The sequence below is a fragment of the Moschus berezovskii genome, chromosome 7 (genome assembly GCF_049115385.1).
Source record: "Moschus berezovskii isolate FMDL1 chromosome 7, NW_MosBer_1.0, whole genome shotgun sequence".
Lineage (NCBI taxonomy): Eukaryota > Metazoa > Chordata > Mammalia > Artiodactyla > Moschidae > Moschus > Moschus berezovskii.
The window spans coordinates 89,102,865-89,120,362 of NC_142466.1; the positions used below are offsets into that span (position 1 = coordinate 89,102,865).

Sequence of the window (17,498 nt, forward strand, 5' to 3'; positions counted from 1 at the left end):
CGGCTGTGGTGATTTTTCATTGTGCTTTTTTGCCCCAAGCAGGCAGAGGAGCAGTCTGGTCAGGAGCCCACGCGCCCCCCCCCACCATCCCCCACCCCCACACTCCTGGGTGAACGCAGGGGCCACTCACACGCCCTCTGCGCCCTCTCCAACTGCTCGGTGAAGGACCGTGATGGGGCTGCCCCCTGAGCCGCACCCTCCAGCAGTTGGGAATCCATTCCACCCCTTGAGGATCCCCACAGACATCCCCGACACTTAGAACCTGTGCCCCAAGGGGTGATGGGCTGGGAGACTGAGCATGGCAGCCCCAGACCAGCTGGTTGGTACATTTTTCATTTCATCTCCCAAAGCTGCGCTGGCATTTGTGTGGTTATCTGTGAGTCCTTTGATTTTTAAAAATTATACCCCTAAGATGCTGAGTAAATGAACACCAAGCAGAAGGAAAACCCACTTGGTAGTGTAGCAAGCCTGGAGGTGGTGTCGTCGCCTTGTGTCTGAGGAAGCTGGTGCGTGCGATGTGGGCGGCACCGCCGCCCCTGAGTGCTCTGGCTGCTTGGGTTCCTGGCATGCTGATTTGTGACTTAAGATTAAAATCACATTGCCAGGGATTACCACGCAGCCACGACCCTGACTGCTGCTCCAGAAGCCGTAGTTGCGCTCTGCAGTTCGGGGAACAGACGCATCTCGTAGCTCCTCTGCAAGCAGAAGAAGCCGACAGCCTCAGAAGACGCTCACCGGCCCTTTCCTTATGCCCAGCGACGACCTCTCTGACGAGGTGCAGAGCTTAGCTGATTGGTGAACAGTGACTGGTTTCCGCTTTGTTCACAGTGGCTAAGTTCTGCACCTGAAGAGAAGGTGAGATGGGGCCAGTTAAGGTGGAGCCGCTGGGGCAGAGGCCGCTGCTGAGCCGGTCGCTCGGGGCCAAGCAGGATTCTGGAGGACAAGGGCCCGCCTGGCCCCAAGGATGCACTTTGTCCTGTTACGAATGCAAACATTCTCAAAGTCTACAGAAATATAAATCCACTAAGTAAACATCTGTCTGAAAGTTCAAATGTATTGAAAGCTGCAAAATTATTAATTTAAAAAAATCTAAAAGCAAATGAATCATAGAAGTCAAGTAAGACTGTGTCAGCAGTGGATGACGTGTGAGTAGAGCTGGGTACTTTCAGTGGAGACTTCCCCTTATGATTTCCGAGCATGGTGAACTTTCTCTTGTATTTGCAGTCCAGGTCTGTGTATCTTCTGCAGCGCCCGTGGAACGAGGCCAAGCGCGCTCCCAGCTGAGGCTGCTTCTCCGGGCTGTCTGGACCCGTCCTCCGGTGCCTACTGAGCTGATATCAGTTCTCATTTCACACACTGGCTCAGTTCAGCAGGAACAGGAGTCGAGCCCTAGAGCAAAGCCTTCCTGTTTGTAAGTGCCCAGAGGCTTGGGAGCTGGGACTGCAGCTGCGCGAAGACTGGCCCGAGCGTCCGCAGCAGAGCTGACCAGCAGCAGTGGTGGCCCCTCTGTATGTGTCCTGTGTGTGGGTGTCGGTAGAGTCAGAGTTCTGTTGACACAAGAGAAATGAGCTTCCACCCGAAAAGGCAGAATGCCATTAGCGCCATGCGTGTGACTTGGGCAGCGCCCACCGCTGTCATGGTGTATGATGGCCAGAAAGCAGGCGGAGTGACTGTGGGTCTGAGACAGGCCACCTCTCTAGTATCTGTCCTGTGAATGAAGCCCAAGTTACAGCCACCGGCTTTCACAGCCGTGTGTGAGCAAAGCAGATGGCACATGTTGCAGCTGTAAAGCCCATTCTCGGGGCTGTGAGATGCGCCCTGGTCTCTCCCTGTTCTCCGCTCATGGTCCTCTCCAAAGCTGAGAGCAAAGGTTACTTGTTTACAAGAATGCCTCCGTTGTGACCCGGCAGTAAACTTTATTGCTGTTTCCTTTGCAGGAAAGATCACAGTGAGAATCTTTTTCATGCATCTGCTCGTAGCCCTGGTGGGCCCAGGCTTGCATGGACACCAGACATCAAAGGAAGAGTGATGGGGCTGCTGAAGCCGGCAGTCGGTGGCCGCCTGCGCCTTGTGGGTTGACCTCCCCGAAGGGCCTCACCGCAGAGCTCGTGTCAAGAGGCGCGCCCTCATCAGCAGTCTCCATGGGGTCGTGTGACGCCTTCGCGCCCATCCTGGATGAACCACCTCAAGATCCTGAATGTTAATTGAGTCTCCCCTTTGAGTTAAGTCAGTTCTTCCACCCAAACACGGAAGGTCCCTGAGACACTTGGGATCCCTCAGCAGGTCGATCTGCATCTCTGCGCTCCCGGAAAGCCAGAGCTTGTCTACTAGGCCAAGGAGCTGCTGCCCACCTCTGCAGAATTACATTGATTGATATGTCCATTATTTAGATTTTCCAAAGTTTTAGTAACTTTTGGTAGAAGTGCAGGATAAGATTCTTTAAGATTTGTTGATAATGTGATGGATTCATGTGTTTTTTTTTCTTCCTGTTTACTTTTGAATTTAATACTTAAAAGAGAGAAAAGGGTGGTGTCCACATTCTTGTCTCCTTCTTTTCTCACCTCCCTGGTTCCTCTAGCGTTCAGAGTGGTGCTGATATTCTGGGGAGGGAGGGGGTGAGTGCCTCCTGCACCTGAGAAAGGCACCGTCAGGCCCTGTCGGACACCCTGGGAACCTGTGGTGATGGTGCTTCTCTTTGCCACAAATGTTTGAAGTTCAGAATAGAAACTAAGCTTCCCGGGATTGCCCAAAGGGAAGGGTGGCCTTAAAACACCCCAGAAGCCACAGTGGTTGGTGCAGGCACGTGATGGATGGCGTGAGGCTCAGCTGAGCGGGAGTGGACCTACCCGCCTGCACCAGTGGCGCCTCGAGCCAGCTTGGGGGCGATGGGCAGCTCAACACAGCCCTTCATTAGAAGCTCCTGACCTTCAGAATTATGTAACAGTGACTGTCATTTTAGAAAGTTTTCCTGGGGGTTAGTTCTTTGCTCTTACATGTGCTTTGCATATGTTGCTTCTGTGTGCTTTGTTTACCATGTTGATATAATAAAAATCTGATTTTTCAATATGAATAAGTGTCAGAATGCTGTTATTTGTGAAAACGTGAATTAAATGACTCTCCCTCTGGTTGGTATGTGTTGGCCCTCTGAGAGGTGAAGCAGCAAGCCCAGGGCACAGCCAGTGTCTGGCTGCAGTTGACCAATCAGCCTGGTGGTTTTGTCTTGTTCTACCACGTTGTTGTCTTCTTTAGAAACCACTGAGGCACAGCCGAGCTGCCACACAAGCTAGTTTTGCACCAGACAACGGGTCCCCTTGCCCCTGTGGTCCACTGCCCTGTGCTGGTTCTGAGCACAGGTGCAGCCAGCAGGAGGGGACCTCAGACCCATGCCAAGTGACAGCCTCACTGGCCATGGCTGTGGGTAGTTCACCTTTGCACCTATGGGCACGGGCCTTTGCGGGGGTGGGAAGTGGCCCTCCAGCCGCACTGGTGTTCCCGTCTTCTGAGCTCCTGGGATGGTTGTCCAAGTTCCCCTCACACCTCCTGAGAGGCCAGAGCCTCGGACATGACTGAGCGACTATAAACAGCCACCACCGCCCCCCGGCTCGGGGTTCTCCGCACAGTTCGTCTCAGGATGTAGATCATCCCTTTGGTAATAAATCCTCAGGGACACCGGTTTTGTCATTCAGTCAAGAGAAGACTGAGAGCCCTGCCTTAGGAACCAGGTTTGCTGTCCAGATGGGCCCGGGTGGGGCCAGGTGAGCACTAAACTGGAATCTGCTACAGTTACGTTCCCGTGGGCAAGTCCCCAGGACTCGCCTGCCTGGGAGTCACTCTTACTTAGCAGCAGTTTCTGATCTTTGCTACCCCAGGAATGGTATGTTTCCAGTCACGTTCCCAGGGTGAGCAGGCAGGATGGAATGAGCTCTGCTCTCCAGCTGAGATGAAATGAGCCGCTAGGAACCTGCAGGGTCACCAAATCAGGTGACACCTCCACCCAGAGGGGGACACCCAGCAGGAGGTTTCGTCAATGCGCTGGTCTGGGGAAGCAAGGGAACTCTAGCCCTTTCTGCAGTTGGTGTAGGTTGGTTGTGGACTTCTCAGCAGTGGAGTCTGGACTGGACTGCTCGCCCCGTTAACATGGCCCTCGGTCCAGAACCATGCTGAGTTGACAGCTGGTTCGAGAGCTGGTTAAACCAGGGAGGAGAGGTGGTCTTGTTCTCTGAGCAAGTTAACTGGTTAATTGCCAAGTGACTGTCCTGAATTGGAGGTGCTCCCCCATCCAGCACAGGATCCAAGCCCTTGCCTCAGCACCCACATGTTGACCTGTTCCTCGGGGCCTCACATGGGGGACTGCACCCTGGCCCAGGCCTGGCTGTCACCCCCCTGGCTGGCCTGGAGAGTCCCTTGCCCTTCCTAGCCACCCACTTGGCCTCTCCACTGTCACTGGGCCTGGACACAGGACTGGGGGCTCTAGTGTGATCCATGCAGGACCCAGAGGTGGGAGAGGAGACAGGGAAGAAGTCAAAAGGTTCAGGTCTCCCTTTTGGGCTCTATTTTAGTATTAAAGAGTTTTAAAGCACTTATTTTGATTGGAATTCCGCATCAAAATATGGCAATAATAGTCTCCATCCCAAATAAGGTATAAAAGTGTCACCTTAGGCAGTACCTGGTGCCCCAAGGGCAGTGACCAGAAATAGCAAACCTTGTCCCTAACCTTAACCCATCGCTTTCAGTGGAGAGAAGACCTCTAGAAGGTTTCTGCAACTGGCCTGACCTCACAGGCACTCGGTAAAGCCCTGGGCAGTGCTGTCGAGGCGGCTGGGCCGCTCTGAGGGTGGTCTGCTTGCACCGGATTGCCCCGGCCACAGCCGGCCTCAACAAGGGCAGCGGTAACCCTCCAGACAGCTGGAAGGCAGAAGCTGAGTGGCTCCTCACCAAGAGCTGGTTTTTCTTAGAGCTTTATGCTCCAGGCCAGCCACCTCATTCTATAGATGTCGCCAGCTGGGTGGGAGGATGAGGCGTGTGAGAAGGAATCTGCCCAGAACTTCAGCAAGGCCAACCCGCCCTGCAAGGAGCATGGTGTCCCAGCAGCTCCTGCCAAACAGAACCCTGGGTGTCCCAAGCCTGTGCCTTCCCTCGGGTGGAAAGCTCACCACACCCCATTCCCAAGAATTTGGGGGTGTGGGGGGAGGAATGCTTCCTCTGGCACTTTGCCAGCAGGTAACACGTGTTAGATGGTACCTTGGAGTGGACCACCTCGGGATGCAGAGAGAGGTGGCGGGGGGTGCCCTCTGTGCAGGGCCCAGCCATGGAAAAGACGCCATACAAGGTGCCAGGACAGTGCTGAGCCCAAACCTGACCACCTGGAGCCTCCTTGGCCCAAGGTTGGGGCTGAAGATGCCTAGGGGTTTAAAGGGCTGCCTGGACCTCCCAGGGCAGTGCCGAGAGGCCAAGCTCAATGAGGAGAGCACTCAAGCCCCTAGGCCACTGTCCCGGGGACAATGACCTCGCCCTCCCTGGCTGGGCGCTGGGAGTTTACAAGGTGGAAGGGAGGAAAAGCTGTCTGGGGCTATTCATGGGTGAGGTTTTATAGATCTTTTCCCACTCTTTGGTGCTGTCTGGGAGATTGATCGGCTAATGAGGTATTTCTGTTCCAGTCCAATGACTGGAGGGTGTGAGAAAAAGAGGGAGGAGGCTAGCAGCTAAGCCTAGGGGCGGAAGGAAGTTACCATAAAACTACAGATGTTCCCAGTGGTTCCCAGGACTAGCGTTCTGCCTAGACGATGGGTGGGCATCCAGACACCCTGGCACTGGAGCATCGGAGCAGAACAGACCCAACCCTGGTGCAAGGGCCAGCCAAAAAGTCTGCTCGTGGGGGTCGGGCCTGAGAAAGGCGGCTGGTACCGGAACCCCATGCTTGTCTGTCTGCATGTGCGTGTTTGGGAATACGAGTCAGAGTGCAAAAATGCAGATAAAGGCCTCTGACCGCATGTTTTCCTCTTCTCCAGACCGCTCCCATAAAACTAATCTGGTCCCTTCAAAGTGTCGTTTGAGATAAAATAAGTTCAGAGGTTTGCTTTCTCAACCCCAGGGACTGAATTGGGCCGAACTGCTCCAGGGACTGCCCTCAGCGTGCAGTAGCACTGCCTAGGCCCCTGGCCTTTTCTGGGCAGCTGATGGGGTGGCCAGGGCTCCCTCGTGGGATGCCCACCTTGGAGGACAAAGCTCTGCCCCGCAGGGGAGCCTTGTGCCACTTTCCAAACAGCTCCTCTGTGGCTTTGTCTGGGAAGCAGAAGGGATCGGATCCACACTGTGGTTTCTGTTTTCTTAAGCTTTCTTTGTACTCCTTCTGCCTATAACTTCCTCCAGCCCGAGCCTTTGGCAATGGTTCCACCACTGCAGGCCCCCAGCACAGAAGGTGTTCTTGCCTGTGGGGTGGACTGGGAGGTGCTGAAACCGCCTGCCTGACCACACTGCTTAGAGTCTCAAGTTCAGAAAGTTCTTCTCCAACCTAATAGGCTGCCCTTGTCACATGAAGTCTGGCAGGACAAATGTGGAAATGTGTTTCTTAAGGCCGGCGAGGACACTCTCAGTTAGATTGGAAAGGCAGGAGTGATGCCTCAGGTTTTCACGTTCTCACTGCAAGATTTACGTCTCCTGGGACTTAAACATCAGTTCCGCCTAAGGAGGGAGACTCAAGAAAATGTGAATTAGGGGGATAAATCAGCAATTTAGATAGAAGCCAATTTTAATGTTTGCCCATGGGATGGTACAGGCACAAGGGTATATTTATGTTGAGTTATAAAGCAAAGACATAAAGGAAAGGAATTGTAGCTTTATGATTTTTAGCTGCTTTAATAAATTAAGTGATTATGTCAAGGAAGAGAGAACTACAGAAATTGTGGCTTCATTGCAGCTGGGGGCTGAGGAGGCATTTTGTAGAGCAGGAGAGTGGTTATTAGTAATCACAGAAGCTGGGCAGATGGACAGATTGACATCAAGGAAGTTGATATCATGGCCCACAAACTGCCCCAACGGGGGGGACCAAGGCCCCGGTCCTCAGCACCTTCCCTCTAGGTCAGGGTACCTCTTTCTAGAAAACTCTTTATTTGTAAATAAGCTGTGAAGATGACACCGAGCTGGTGGGTGAGCAGGGGCGCCAGAGCAGGGTTCTCCTCTCTGAGTTACAAGTGGGCACAGAGGCCTCCTTTCCTTTGCAGCATCGTTTAACAGTGAGCCTCTCTTAGAACGAACGTTCCTTTCCATATTGATGACTGTAAATTCTTTTGGCATACGTCAGATGTGCAAACAAATATAAACAGTATGTAAACAAAGAGCAAGCACTGTTCCACCTCTTGAGCAGCTCCTCCTCCAAGGCCATCACTGTGATCAGAGTGATGGCAGAGATGGAGCAGGCACTCCCGCAGCACACTTGCAGACCCCCGGCTTATGCACGTGTGAAGCAGAGTGTACACGGATCTTTGCACGGCTGCAACATCTGAATATCACGTCAGTTTATTCAGATCCAAGCCCTGCTCGATGTCACCTGTGTAATCTTTTGGACTTCGGTTTCCTTGTCTATAAGCCATGGACAATATTGTTAGGTGGTCGAAGAATTACATGAATTAATTTACGTAAAGCCCTGATAACAGGGTCTGGCATCAACTGTAAAGTCATGTGCTACGCTTTGATGGTTGTTTAACCAGCCCTCTACTGAGGAAGCTGTGAGTTGTTTCCAGTGCCCTAGACATTCCACATATACACAGGCAGCAGTGCATCTGTGGGATAATTTCTGGACTTGCTCATGGTGAGTCCACGTAACCTGAAGTTTTAGGGAGGCAGCTCTGAAGAACTGGCTTTTGTTACAAGATAAAAGGATATATAATTTAAATTTTTTTAATTTAATGTTTTACTGCAGTAACATATATGTGAAATTTATCATTTTAACCACTTTCAAATATACATTTCAGTGGCATTAGGGACAGTAATGTCATTGTGTGCCCATCACCATCCATCCACCTCCAGAACTTTTTTATCACCCCAAAGTGAGACTCACCCATGAAACAATAACCTTCCATTCTGTCCCCACAGCCCATGGCACCCACTGTTTATTTTCTTTCTCTCCGTATTTGACTATTCTAGGTACGTCATATGAGTGGAATAACTTTCCTTCCAAGAAGCAAGCATCTTTTAAGTTCATGGCTGCAGTCACCTTCTGCAGTGATTTTAGAGCCCAAAGAGATAAAATCTGCCACTGTTTCCATTGTTTCCCCTTCTGTTTGCCATAAAGTGATGGGACGGGATGCCATGATCTTAGTTTTTTGAATGCTGAGTTTTAAGCCAGCTTTTTCACTCTCCTCTTTGACTCTCATCAAGAGGCTCTTTAGTTCCTCTTTGCTTTCTGCCATTTGGATGGTGTCATCTACATATCTGAGGTTGTTGATATTTCTCCTAGCAATCTTGATTCTAACTTGTGAGTCATCCAGCCCAGCATTTCACATGATGTACTCTGCATAGAAGTTAAATAAGCAGGGTGACAATATACAGCCTTGACATACTCCTTTCCCAATTTTGAAGCAGTCCGTTGTTCCATGTCTGGTTCGAATTCTTGCTTCTTGTCCTGCATACAGGTTTCTCAGGAGACAGGTAAGGTAGTCTACTACTCCCATCTCTCTAAGAATTTTCCACACTTTGTTGTGATCCACACAGTCAAAGGTTTTAGCACAGTCAGTGAAGCAGAAGTGGATGTGTTTTTGGAATTCTCTTGCTTTTTCTTTGATCCAGCGGATCATAAATCCTTAGACTAATTCAACATATTTGTCAGGTACCCATGGTATACCTGCAACTATTCCAGGCACTTGTTTTGGAGACGGTCAAGTATATAAGTAGATACCTGGGGTCCATCCTGTGTAGGGCCTTGAATGCTGTTTTAAGAATGTTGGGTTTTACCATGCTCTGAACAGGGGTGTGACGTGAAGGCAGTTGGAAAGGATCACTGAAACTGTGCAGGTGGGTGAGGGTGGGAGCAGGGAGAGGAGGCGATGTTGGTGCCTGAGAGGAGGACAAGGAGCAGGGAGCAGCCAGACACCGGGATGTCCTTGTGACGCAGGCACGCGGGGGAGAGGAGAGGAGGGCGGAATGCTGGCAGAATTGGGCCTGCGTCCCTGGAAAGCTGGAGCCACCGTCGACTGACTCGAGGAGACTGGTTGTGCAGGGTGGGCTGGTGGAATCAGCCCATGTTAGTTTGGCATTGTCGCTGACTGCCCAGTGGAAATAGCTGGTGGGTCGTGAGTATTCAGGTCTGTGGTCCAGGGAGGGTGTAGCCCCTCTGCACAGAGGTGGCTTGTGAGGGGCCCAGGGTGGAGACCTAAGGATGGAGTCCAGGGTGCCTGCAGAGTAGAGGTCAGGGGTTGGGCAGTGCCCAGCCCCCTCAGACAGAGGATGGCCCTGGAATGTTCCACTAGCCAAGGGAAGCTGTCAGGGAGGAGAGAGACTCAGTGGATCAGGTGCCGCCCAGACTGGTGTAGGAGGCCTGAGAATAGCTGGCTGGAGCCCCGGGGAGGGCATTTGTGACCCTGACAGGGACAGTCCCCACGGGGTCCCTCTTTTGGGTCCCATCAACCTGTTGTAGTGACTCGGGCTTTAAGAACATGTGTCAACATGCATGCTTGTCATTATACTGCATGTAACATTTCACTTTCAGGATTCTCTTGACTGTCCTTTTGGTTTTTTGGCCGAGAGGCATGTGGGATCCTAGCTCCCCAGCCAGGGATTGAACCAACACCCCCTGCATTGGAAGGTGAAGTCTTAACCACTATACCACCAGGGAAGTCCCATTTCTTGGCTTTTCTTAAAAATGTTTATTTTTTCATAAGAATTTTGGAGTCAGGACACCTAGCTCTCCTATTAGGATTCTATTAAGTCTAATTTATATTCTAAGGAGTTATTCCAGTGGTCATGTATGGATGTGAGAGTTGGACTGTGAAGAAAGCTGATCGCCGAAGAATTGATGCTTTTGAACTGTGATGTTGGAGAAGACTCTTGCGAGTCCCTTGGACAGCAAGGAGATCCAACCAGTCCATCCTAATGGAGACCAGTCCTGGGTGTTCATTGGAAGGACTGATGCTAAAGCTGAAACTCCAATACTTTGGCCACCTCATGCGAAGAGCTGACTCATTTGAAAAGACCCTGATGCTAGGAAAGATTGAGGGCAGGAGGAGAAGGGGACGACAGAGGATCAGATGGCTGAATGGCATCACCGACTCAATGCACATGAGTTTGGGTGAATTCTGGGAGTTGGTGATGGACAGGGAGGCCTGGCATGCTGTGGTTCATGGGGTCGCAGAGTCGGACTCGACTGAGCGACTGAACTGAACTGAAGGCAGTTGCTGTGTTTCTATCCAGGATGTCTTTCTGGAAGGAAAGAGCTACCAGTTAAGAGCAGTGGTTCTCAGTCTGACAATGTGTGGACCAAGTTTCAGTTGTCATCTCTGGGCTGGCACCTAGTTCAGAGAGGGTGGGACGAAGACCCCACTGCAGAGACCCAGGGTCCCCAGGGTTAATGGTGCCACACTGATGACCCCCACCTCAGATGCCTGCAAACCAGATTTCTGCCAAGGGCCCTCCTCCATCTTCTGCTAGTATTAGGCTGTTTCATGGCACTCATCCTTCCACGATGCTCTAGAAGAGTAGACAGTGTGTCTGAACATTTGCCATTCTCTTTAGCTGTCTGGGTTCTGACACCCTCCTATCTAAGGGGGATGCAGTTGGTGGCATCCAATAATGTCACAGAAGTGAAACCAGCTGGACACCTTCCCCAGCTCCTCTTATAGCCTAAGAGCATGTGGGGGACCTGGGCTTCTCTAGTCAGGTGCAGCAGCTGGGACTCTGGCCAGCCCTTCAAAGAGTGCAGTGCAGGGGCCTGTCTCCCTACCGAAGGCAGCAAAGCTTGCAGGACAAACTGTTAATACAAGGGTCCTGAATTGCAGAATTCAGTGGCAAAAGCAGGAATTTCCTCACCTGGCCACTCTGAACCTGGGTTTTGGGCACTGCTGCTGGCTGCCTAGAGCTGAGCCTTCTCTGCTTGACAGTTCTGTGGTCTTTTTTTTTAATTTATTTTTGTCTGGGTCATGGTTGCTGTACGTGTGTTTCTCTAGTTATGGATAGCAGGGTCTACTCTCTAGTTTTGCTGCACGGACTTCTCATTGTGGTGGCTTGTTTTGTTGCCAAGCACAGGCTCTAGAGCATTTGGGCTTCAATAGCTGTGGGCCGTGAGCTCAGTAGTTGTAGCTTGTGGGCTCTGTTGCCCTGAAGCATGTGGAATCCTCCCTGAAGAGGGATTGAACCCGTGTCCCCAACATTGGCAGGTGGACTTTCAACCACTGGACCACCAGGGAAGTCCTCTGTGGGCTTTTCTGGATCACTTCCCTTTTGCTTTCAACATTGTGTCTGCTTCTGTTGCTTCCAACAAGAATCCTAACTTGATGCACATGGATTCATCACATTGTGAGAAAAACCAGAGGTTGAGATTTTCAACACTGATTTAAGAGACTTTCTACTTCTACAGAAGATCTAAGAAGTATGAAACTCAGTATCCAAGCATGCAAGTTTCCTACCCCAAACACCAAGCATGGTTCGCTAGCACAATTATATAAAGGATTGGGGAAAAAAGAAGTCCTTACATTACAACCTTCCTTTGTTATTATCAGTCTGTGCATGAGGGATATGATTTGGACCCATGCTATAAATAAACTGTGGGCCTGGATCTTAGAAGAAGGCTTTAAGGCACATATTTATTTTGCCTTAAATTTGGTTCCTTAGGAATGAGATGGTTTGGTGATGATTAATAACAGGGTTGTTTGGCAAAATACACAAAATCCATGTTGAACCCAGTGTCAGGCAGAGGAAGGAAATCGTCACCAGCACCACTGGCTGTGGGTGGGGTGGTGATGGGCTGGCAGAGGACGAGAAAGGCAAGGACAGCAGCGCAGCCAAGTTCATTATCTTCCTCCCTGGAGAGCACAGTTCGGATTCCTTGTTGAATAAGGTAGAACATTCGTCAGGTTTGTTCTTACTGTGCAAACACCAGGCCCCTCTGGGTAACAGGGACAGGCTCGGTATCAATTTGCCTTGAATTTCTGCCCACTGCCCAAGTCTGGGTCCTCTCCCAATCCCTGTTCTTCATGCCTCCGCTTCGACGGAAGATGTGGCTTTCTGCTGTCCCCTCTCCTGTAGGGTACCCTTGTCCCAGCAGTGAGAACGGGGCCGGGTATAGAAGATGGAACTGGCACCCAGGACCGCCTAGGCAGGGGCTCGTCCCCACATGCCCTCTGCGGTCTCAGGTGCCTCCTGGACATGACAGGGGCCCCCGGTACCCGATGTCAGGAAGCAGAATGATTGTCCAGAGAGCCCAATGCAAGTTGTTTGAGGTAAAACTGGGGGTGGCCAGATCCTGAGAGAGCCATGGGGATGTGCTCTGAGGATGCGTGGAGCTGCAGGTGGGGTCCCTCCTTCCCAGTGCCCAGGGAGCCGGGGAGGTTGGAATGAGAGGGCTGTGAGTCTGAAACTCCAGAGTGAGCAGAAGGGTGGGGTGTGCTCTGTCAGATGTGTTCTCACTTCAGAAATTGCGGTGGGGGGCACAATGTGTACATCAATTCAGCTTACCCTCAGTGGTAATATTTAAGTATGGCTTAAAGGGGGAAAAGTGTCCATATTATGATGCATCTTATTTTGTTTTAGCAGCTGCTGCAGACTTGCCTACCCTATACCCACTCTCCTCAGCAGTTTTTAGATATCCAGTGGCAAGTTTCCTAGGCCTAGAGATAAATTATAATTGGTCTTTTCTAGGGGCAGACCTATCTAGGTTTTGAGAAACCTGAAGCTTCCATAATTGGACAGTAGAGAGAATTTTTTTTTTAATTGTAATACTTAATACAAAATTAGGTGCCACATGAGTTTTATTTAGACTGACAAACTACAAAGCAAATTACAGATTTTGAAAAGCTAGCAAATTCTACAAACGTCATGAAGTCCTGACGAATAACATAAGCTCTGCGTTAAGGGTGGCCATTTAATACATCTTTTTCCCTATAGTTTTGGGTTCTGTCCTCGTTGATCTCGGTCCAAAGCTTAGGAGAACTTAGAGGCTTTGTAAAGGAATTAGGAAATACCACAGGCAGACGGAGGCAAGGTCAGGAAGGAACTTTCCAGAAACGCAGGTTAAACAATGAGGTAGATAACTGTCCTGTTTTCATTATTTGCTGTGAAATACAGTGTGAATGGGTGTCCACGTGGAAGCACCCTCCCCCTACCCCAAGGAGGTCTGGTTCCCAGCGGCCACTTGGTCTGGGGGGACTCACTACCACTGAAGCTGGACATAGCTTCTCCGGCAAGAACCAACAGAGGAGAGACATCCTCAGCTCTAAGGGAAGCACATGATGGCACTTGTGATAAGCGTATTTTAACAGCATACCTTTCATACTGTAGCATTTCTCAAATGGAAGGCTCAGGTCAAAAGGTCTTGGAATTTTCCAGACCTTCGGGTGGATCTGTATACCAAAACAAGTAATTCCTCTAAAAGCTTAATGTCTAATACAACAGAACTTTACTCATCCTCAAACAGAAGCCAAGAATAAGGCAGATTCAGAGATGACTAATACATAAATCCAAGTGGACATAAAAGTCTTGACTCACTCGACAAACAGATAATATACAAAAAAGCAAAAGCATAAACCTAAAAGGGAAAAATGTCTTTAATTGATGTGAAAGAAATATTGTTGAGGTTCCAATTCTTTATTAGAAATTTCCAACTCCCATTTTAGTTAACAAGACAGCTGACATATAATCTCTTCCAATGTTTCCAGAACACATCCTGAACCCTACCCTGTCAGCCACCTTTAAAAGGTAACATGAGCTCTTCCAGTAACAGCCAGTGCTTAGCGAATGTAAAGCAAAAGGCCCCAGGGCTGGCTTCATTTCATTGCTAAGATGTGTTTCTCCCGTCACCACTACTTGCCGCTGGGCTTGGTGGGCTCTGCTCAGCGGCCAAGGGAGGGAAACTTGAGGGATCCACACTATCCTGGATGAAGAACGTCTTAGGAAAGCAACAGAGCATCCTGGTGGATAAGATGAGATACTGGTATCAATTACCAGACTTCTTAAAAAAGTGGAAAAAGGCTAAGGTATTTTCTAAAATGATCAATGGTGCATGACCAACTTCTTGTTCCAAAGAGTTTGAAACATCCAAATAATAGTTGTGTGTCTTGGTTTGATATGGGGAAAAAAGGAAATAGAAATCTCTTCTCCCATCCAGGCTTTTCTTTAGTGATTCTCTTATCGACATTCGGGCTGAGCAGGCACAGGGGCTGCTGAAGCCATAATCCTGTCATCAGTGAGTAAATCTCACTGAATTCAGGCTGAAGTACCTGACATTTTTTGTAAGACATGTACTACCAGATCTTGCCAAGATGTTTATGGCTCATTTTTACAATGCGAAGAGGGAACACATTCTACAAACTTGTGGCTGTTAAGAAGTGGCACCATCATTTCCTCATGTGGAGTCACTGGTTAACCTGCCTGGGCTAGGCTTGCTCTCGCAGCTCTGAGAGGAGCTCTCTGGCCAGTTTTCTCGACCTATGGGCTTCCACGCAAAGATGATCCCATCTGTACAAAGTATAGTCCAGGAAGCCAATAATCTCGTTCATTATCGCATCCGTCTGAGCCATCTGGAATGAGGACAGAAAAGAACACAAATTAAAACACTTTGCAGACAGACTCATCTCTTCATCCAGTGGACCAACCATAACCATCCTGTCTCCCAGAGGCAGCTGCATCCCTATCAGCTCCATAGGGCTCTTGTTTGTTTTCAAGGTGATGAGCAAAGCAAGACCATTCTCAAACCTTGGCCATCTTGTGAACAGAGTCATTTCCTAAAGCTCAAACACACAACAGCTACAGACAAATGCTTTATTTCTTGGAACACCTGTCACAAGCTTTGGGGTTATTTGCTGTGAGAAACAGAGGCAAATGAGCATCCTCTGCTTGACTTTCTACAAAAGGCTCACTCTAATATGAGAACTGGAAAATGCTGAAGAGAGAGTGCCACCTGTCCTCACACAGACAGCTTTACAAATGGCATTCTTGGGCTCGCGGCTGGCCCACTTGTTTAATAGGCACCTAAGATTTTAACCCCCTTCATGGATCACAGCCTTGTTGAAGCTCAACAGTTAAAAAGCTAAGATCATGGCATCCGATCCCATCACTTCATGGCAAATAATAGGGGAAAAAGTGGAAGCAGTAACAGATTTTATTTTCTTGGGCTCCAAAATAACTGCAGACGGTGACTGCAACCATGAAATTAAAAGATGCTTGTTCCTTGGAAGGAAAGTTATGACAAACTTAGCATATTCAAAAGCAGAGACATCACTTTGCCGACAGAAAGTCTGTATAATCAAAGCTATGGTTTTTCCAGTAGACATGTACATGAGCTGGACCATAAAGAAGGCTGAGCAGTGAAGAATTAATGCTTTTGGATTGTGGTGCTGGGGAAGACTCTTAGACTGCAAGGAGACTAAACCAGTCAATATTAAAGGAAATCAACCTAAAATATTCATTAGAATGACTGATGCTGAAGCTCCAATATTTTGGTCACCTGATGCAAACAGCAGACTCATTGGAAAAGACCTTGATGCCGGGAAATACTGAAGGCAAAAGGAGGAGAGGGTGGCAGAGGAAAAGATGGTTAGATAGCATCACCAACTCAATGGACATGAATTTGTGCAAACTCTGAGAGATAGTGGACAGAGAAGCCTGGCATGCTGTATGCAACCATGGGGTTGCAAAGAGTCAGACACGACTTAGCAACTAAGCAACAACAAGAAAGGTTTTAACACTTGGCTCTTAAGGCAAGCAGGAAACACAGGAACTGTCATTTCTGCCTCAGTTGTTTGTACCCTTAAGTGCCATTTTCCTGAGAGTTCAATTCGGCAAAAAGGGGGAGAATCTCACAATCTATCTGTGGGAAGAATTTACTGTGCTTTTTTAGACACAAGTATATAAGAACCTCTGTTTTTGAGAGTAATCTATGCTTTTTTTTTTTCTTTTAAATATAGAACTCTTCACAAATCTACATGTCATCCTTGCACAGGGGCCATGCTAATCATCTCTATCTCCTTCAAATTTCAGGCTAGGCACTGCCAAAGTGAGCACCGTGTATTTGTTTTCTGTGTGTGAGTCAAATGTTTAAGTCGCCTGAGCAGCCCACGGTCAGGCTCCTTCCCCGTGTGCACGCTGGGCCCTTCTGGTAGGATGGCCAGCGGCCCTGGTCCACCTGGGACTCTCCAGGGCCCAGGACAGCCTTCAGTCCCACGCCACCTCTGTCCGTGAGTCAAGGCAGATCACTCGGCGGCACGGGTATTGCGTGAGCGACAGCGGGGACACCCTGGTCCCCGAGACAGTGCTCGTGCTCCCTGGCCACCCACTGGCCGCCGCCCAAGCCAGGAGGGTCTCTGCAGGGGCTGGGGGCAGGGGCAGGCTGCTGGCCTGGGCAGATTCCACGTGGCTCTTGGTGTCTAGATCATCTTCTCTTGGCTTTTATTCAGAAGTCACAGATGCTGTAGATGACCTCTACGGATGAAACAACAAGAGCTTTCCTGGGATGCCTTAAAAGACAATTTACTTCCCCAAACCTGGGTCGGGGAGAGGAAGACTGCCTCCCGCTCCAGTGCGCAGGGACCACAGATCCTCCTCGGAGCTGGATGCAGGGTGGCGGTGCCATCACCGACGCTCTGTGCCAGCCACCACAGCTCCCACGTGCCACTCCCCACTGCCGCTGAGGGAGGGATGCTTGGCCAGGGGCATCTGTACGGGGCTTCAATTCATCATGAGCTCCGCAACAACAGAACTGAACTCTGTATTTCAGATTCGGGCTGCCTTTCGGCTGAGAGCACGGTGCTCCAGCAACAGAAGACTGAAGGAGACAGAGAGAGAAACGGGAACCAGGGCAGGCCATGGGGGTGCAGAGGATGGGCCTCAGGGGCCGGAGGAGCCTGGGCCCCAGCCGGGCTCCCTGTGCCTCAGGCTCATCACAGAGGCTCGCAAGGAGCAGAGAGTGGAGGTGGCAAACCAGGAGCGGGAGCAGAGAGGCCAAAGAGCAAGGGGCGGGGAGGGCAGGGGTTCCGACCAAGGGAGTCAGTGGGGACTCAGAAGCTGAGCCCGAGGAAGCAGTCGGTGGGGAGCATCCTGCGGCAGAGGCTGGGGTGTGGGGCCACGAGAGGAGGAAGGTGAGCTGACAGCACATGGGGCCACTCGGATAAGGATGGAACACGGTGCAGAGAACACAGGGCTCAGAGCCTAGAGCTCACACAAAGACAGCAAGACCAGGGCCTGGCCGGGGGCTGGCTCTGCTCCCTACTCTCTTTCTCATCGAAGCCAGGCCAGGGCTGGGGCTCTGGGGGTGGTGATGCCAAAGCCCCTGGGAAAGAAAGGCTGTCCCACTGAGC

General features: G+C 50.2%; 2 protein-coding genes and 1 non-coding gene across 10 annotated transcripts in view; 1 reads left to right on the plus strand and 2 right to left on the minus strand.

Annotated features, from left to right (window-relative positions):
* AOPEP (aminopeptidase O (putative)) overlaps window positions 1-3,073 on the plus strand; it is a 432,382-nt gene extending 429,309 nt beyond the window's left edge. For all 5 annotated transcript variants that reach the window (XM_055427423.2, XM_055427418.2, XM_088838098.1 and 2 more), the window contains one exon: window positions 1,938-3,073. In XM_055427423.2, the coding sequence (XP_055283398.2) occupies window positions 1,938-1,952 (15 nt within the window). In that variant the 3' untranslated portion in view covers window positions 1,953-3,073. The remainder of the gene's footprint in view (window positions 1-1,937) is intronic.
* Window positions 3,074-13,733: 10,660 nt separating this feature from the next.
* Window positions 13,734-17,498, minus strand: part of FANCC (FA complementation group C) — a 330,131-nt gene continuing 326,366 nt past the window's right edge. For 3 of the 4 annotated variants that reach the window (XM_088838102.1, XM_088838101.1, XM_088838099.1), the window contains one exon: window positions 13,734-14,723. In XM_088838102.1, coding sequence (XP_088694228.1) covers window positions 14,580-14,723 — 144 coding nt within the window. In that variant the 3' untranslated portion in view covers window positions 13,734-14,579. The remainder of the gene's footprint in view (window positions 14,724-17,498) is intronic. The other variant, XM_088838100.1, reaches the window with a different exon arrangement.
* Window positions 16,100-16,206, minus strand: LOC129557695 (U6 spliceosomal RNA). Its single transcript, XR_008686286.2, has one exon. It is a non-coding gene; the product is annotated as a U6 spliceosomal RNA (small nuclear RNA).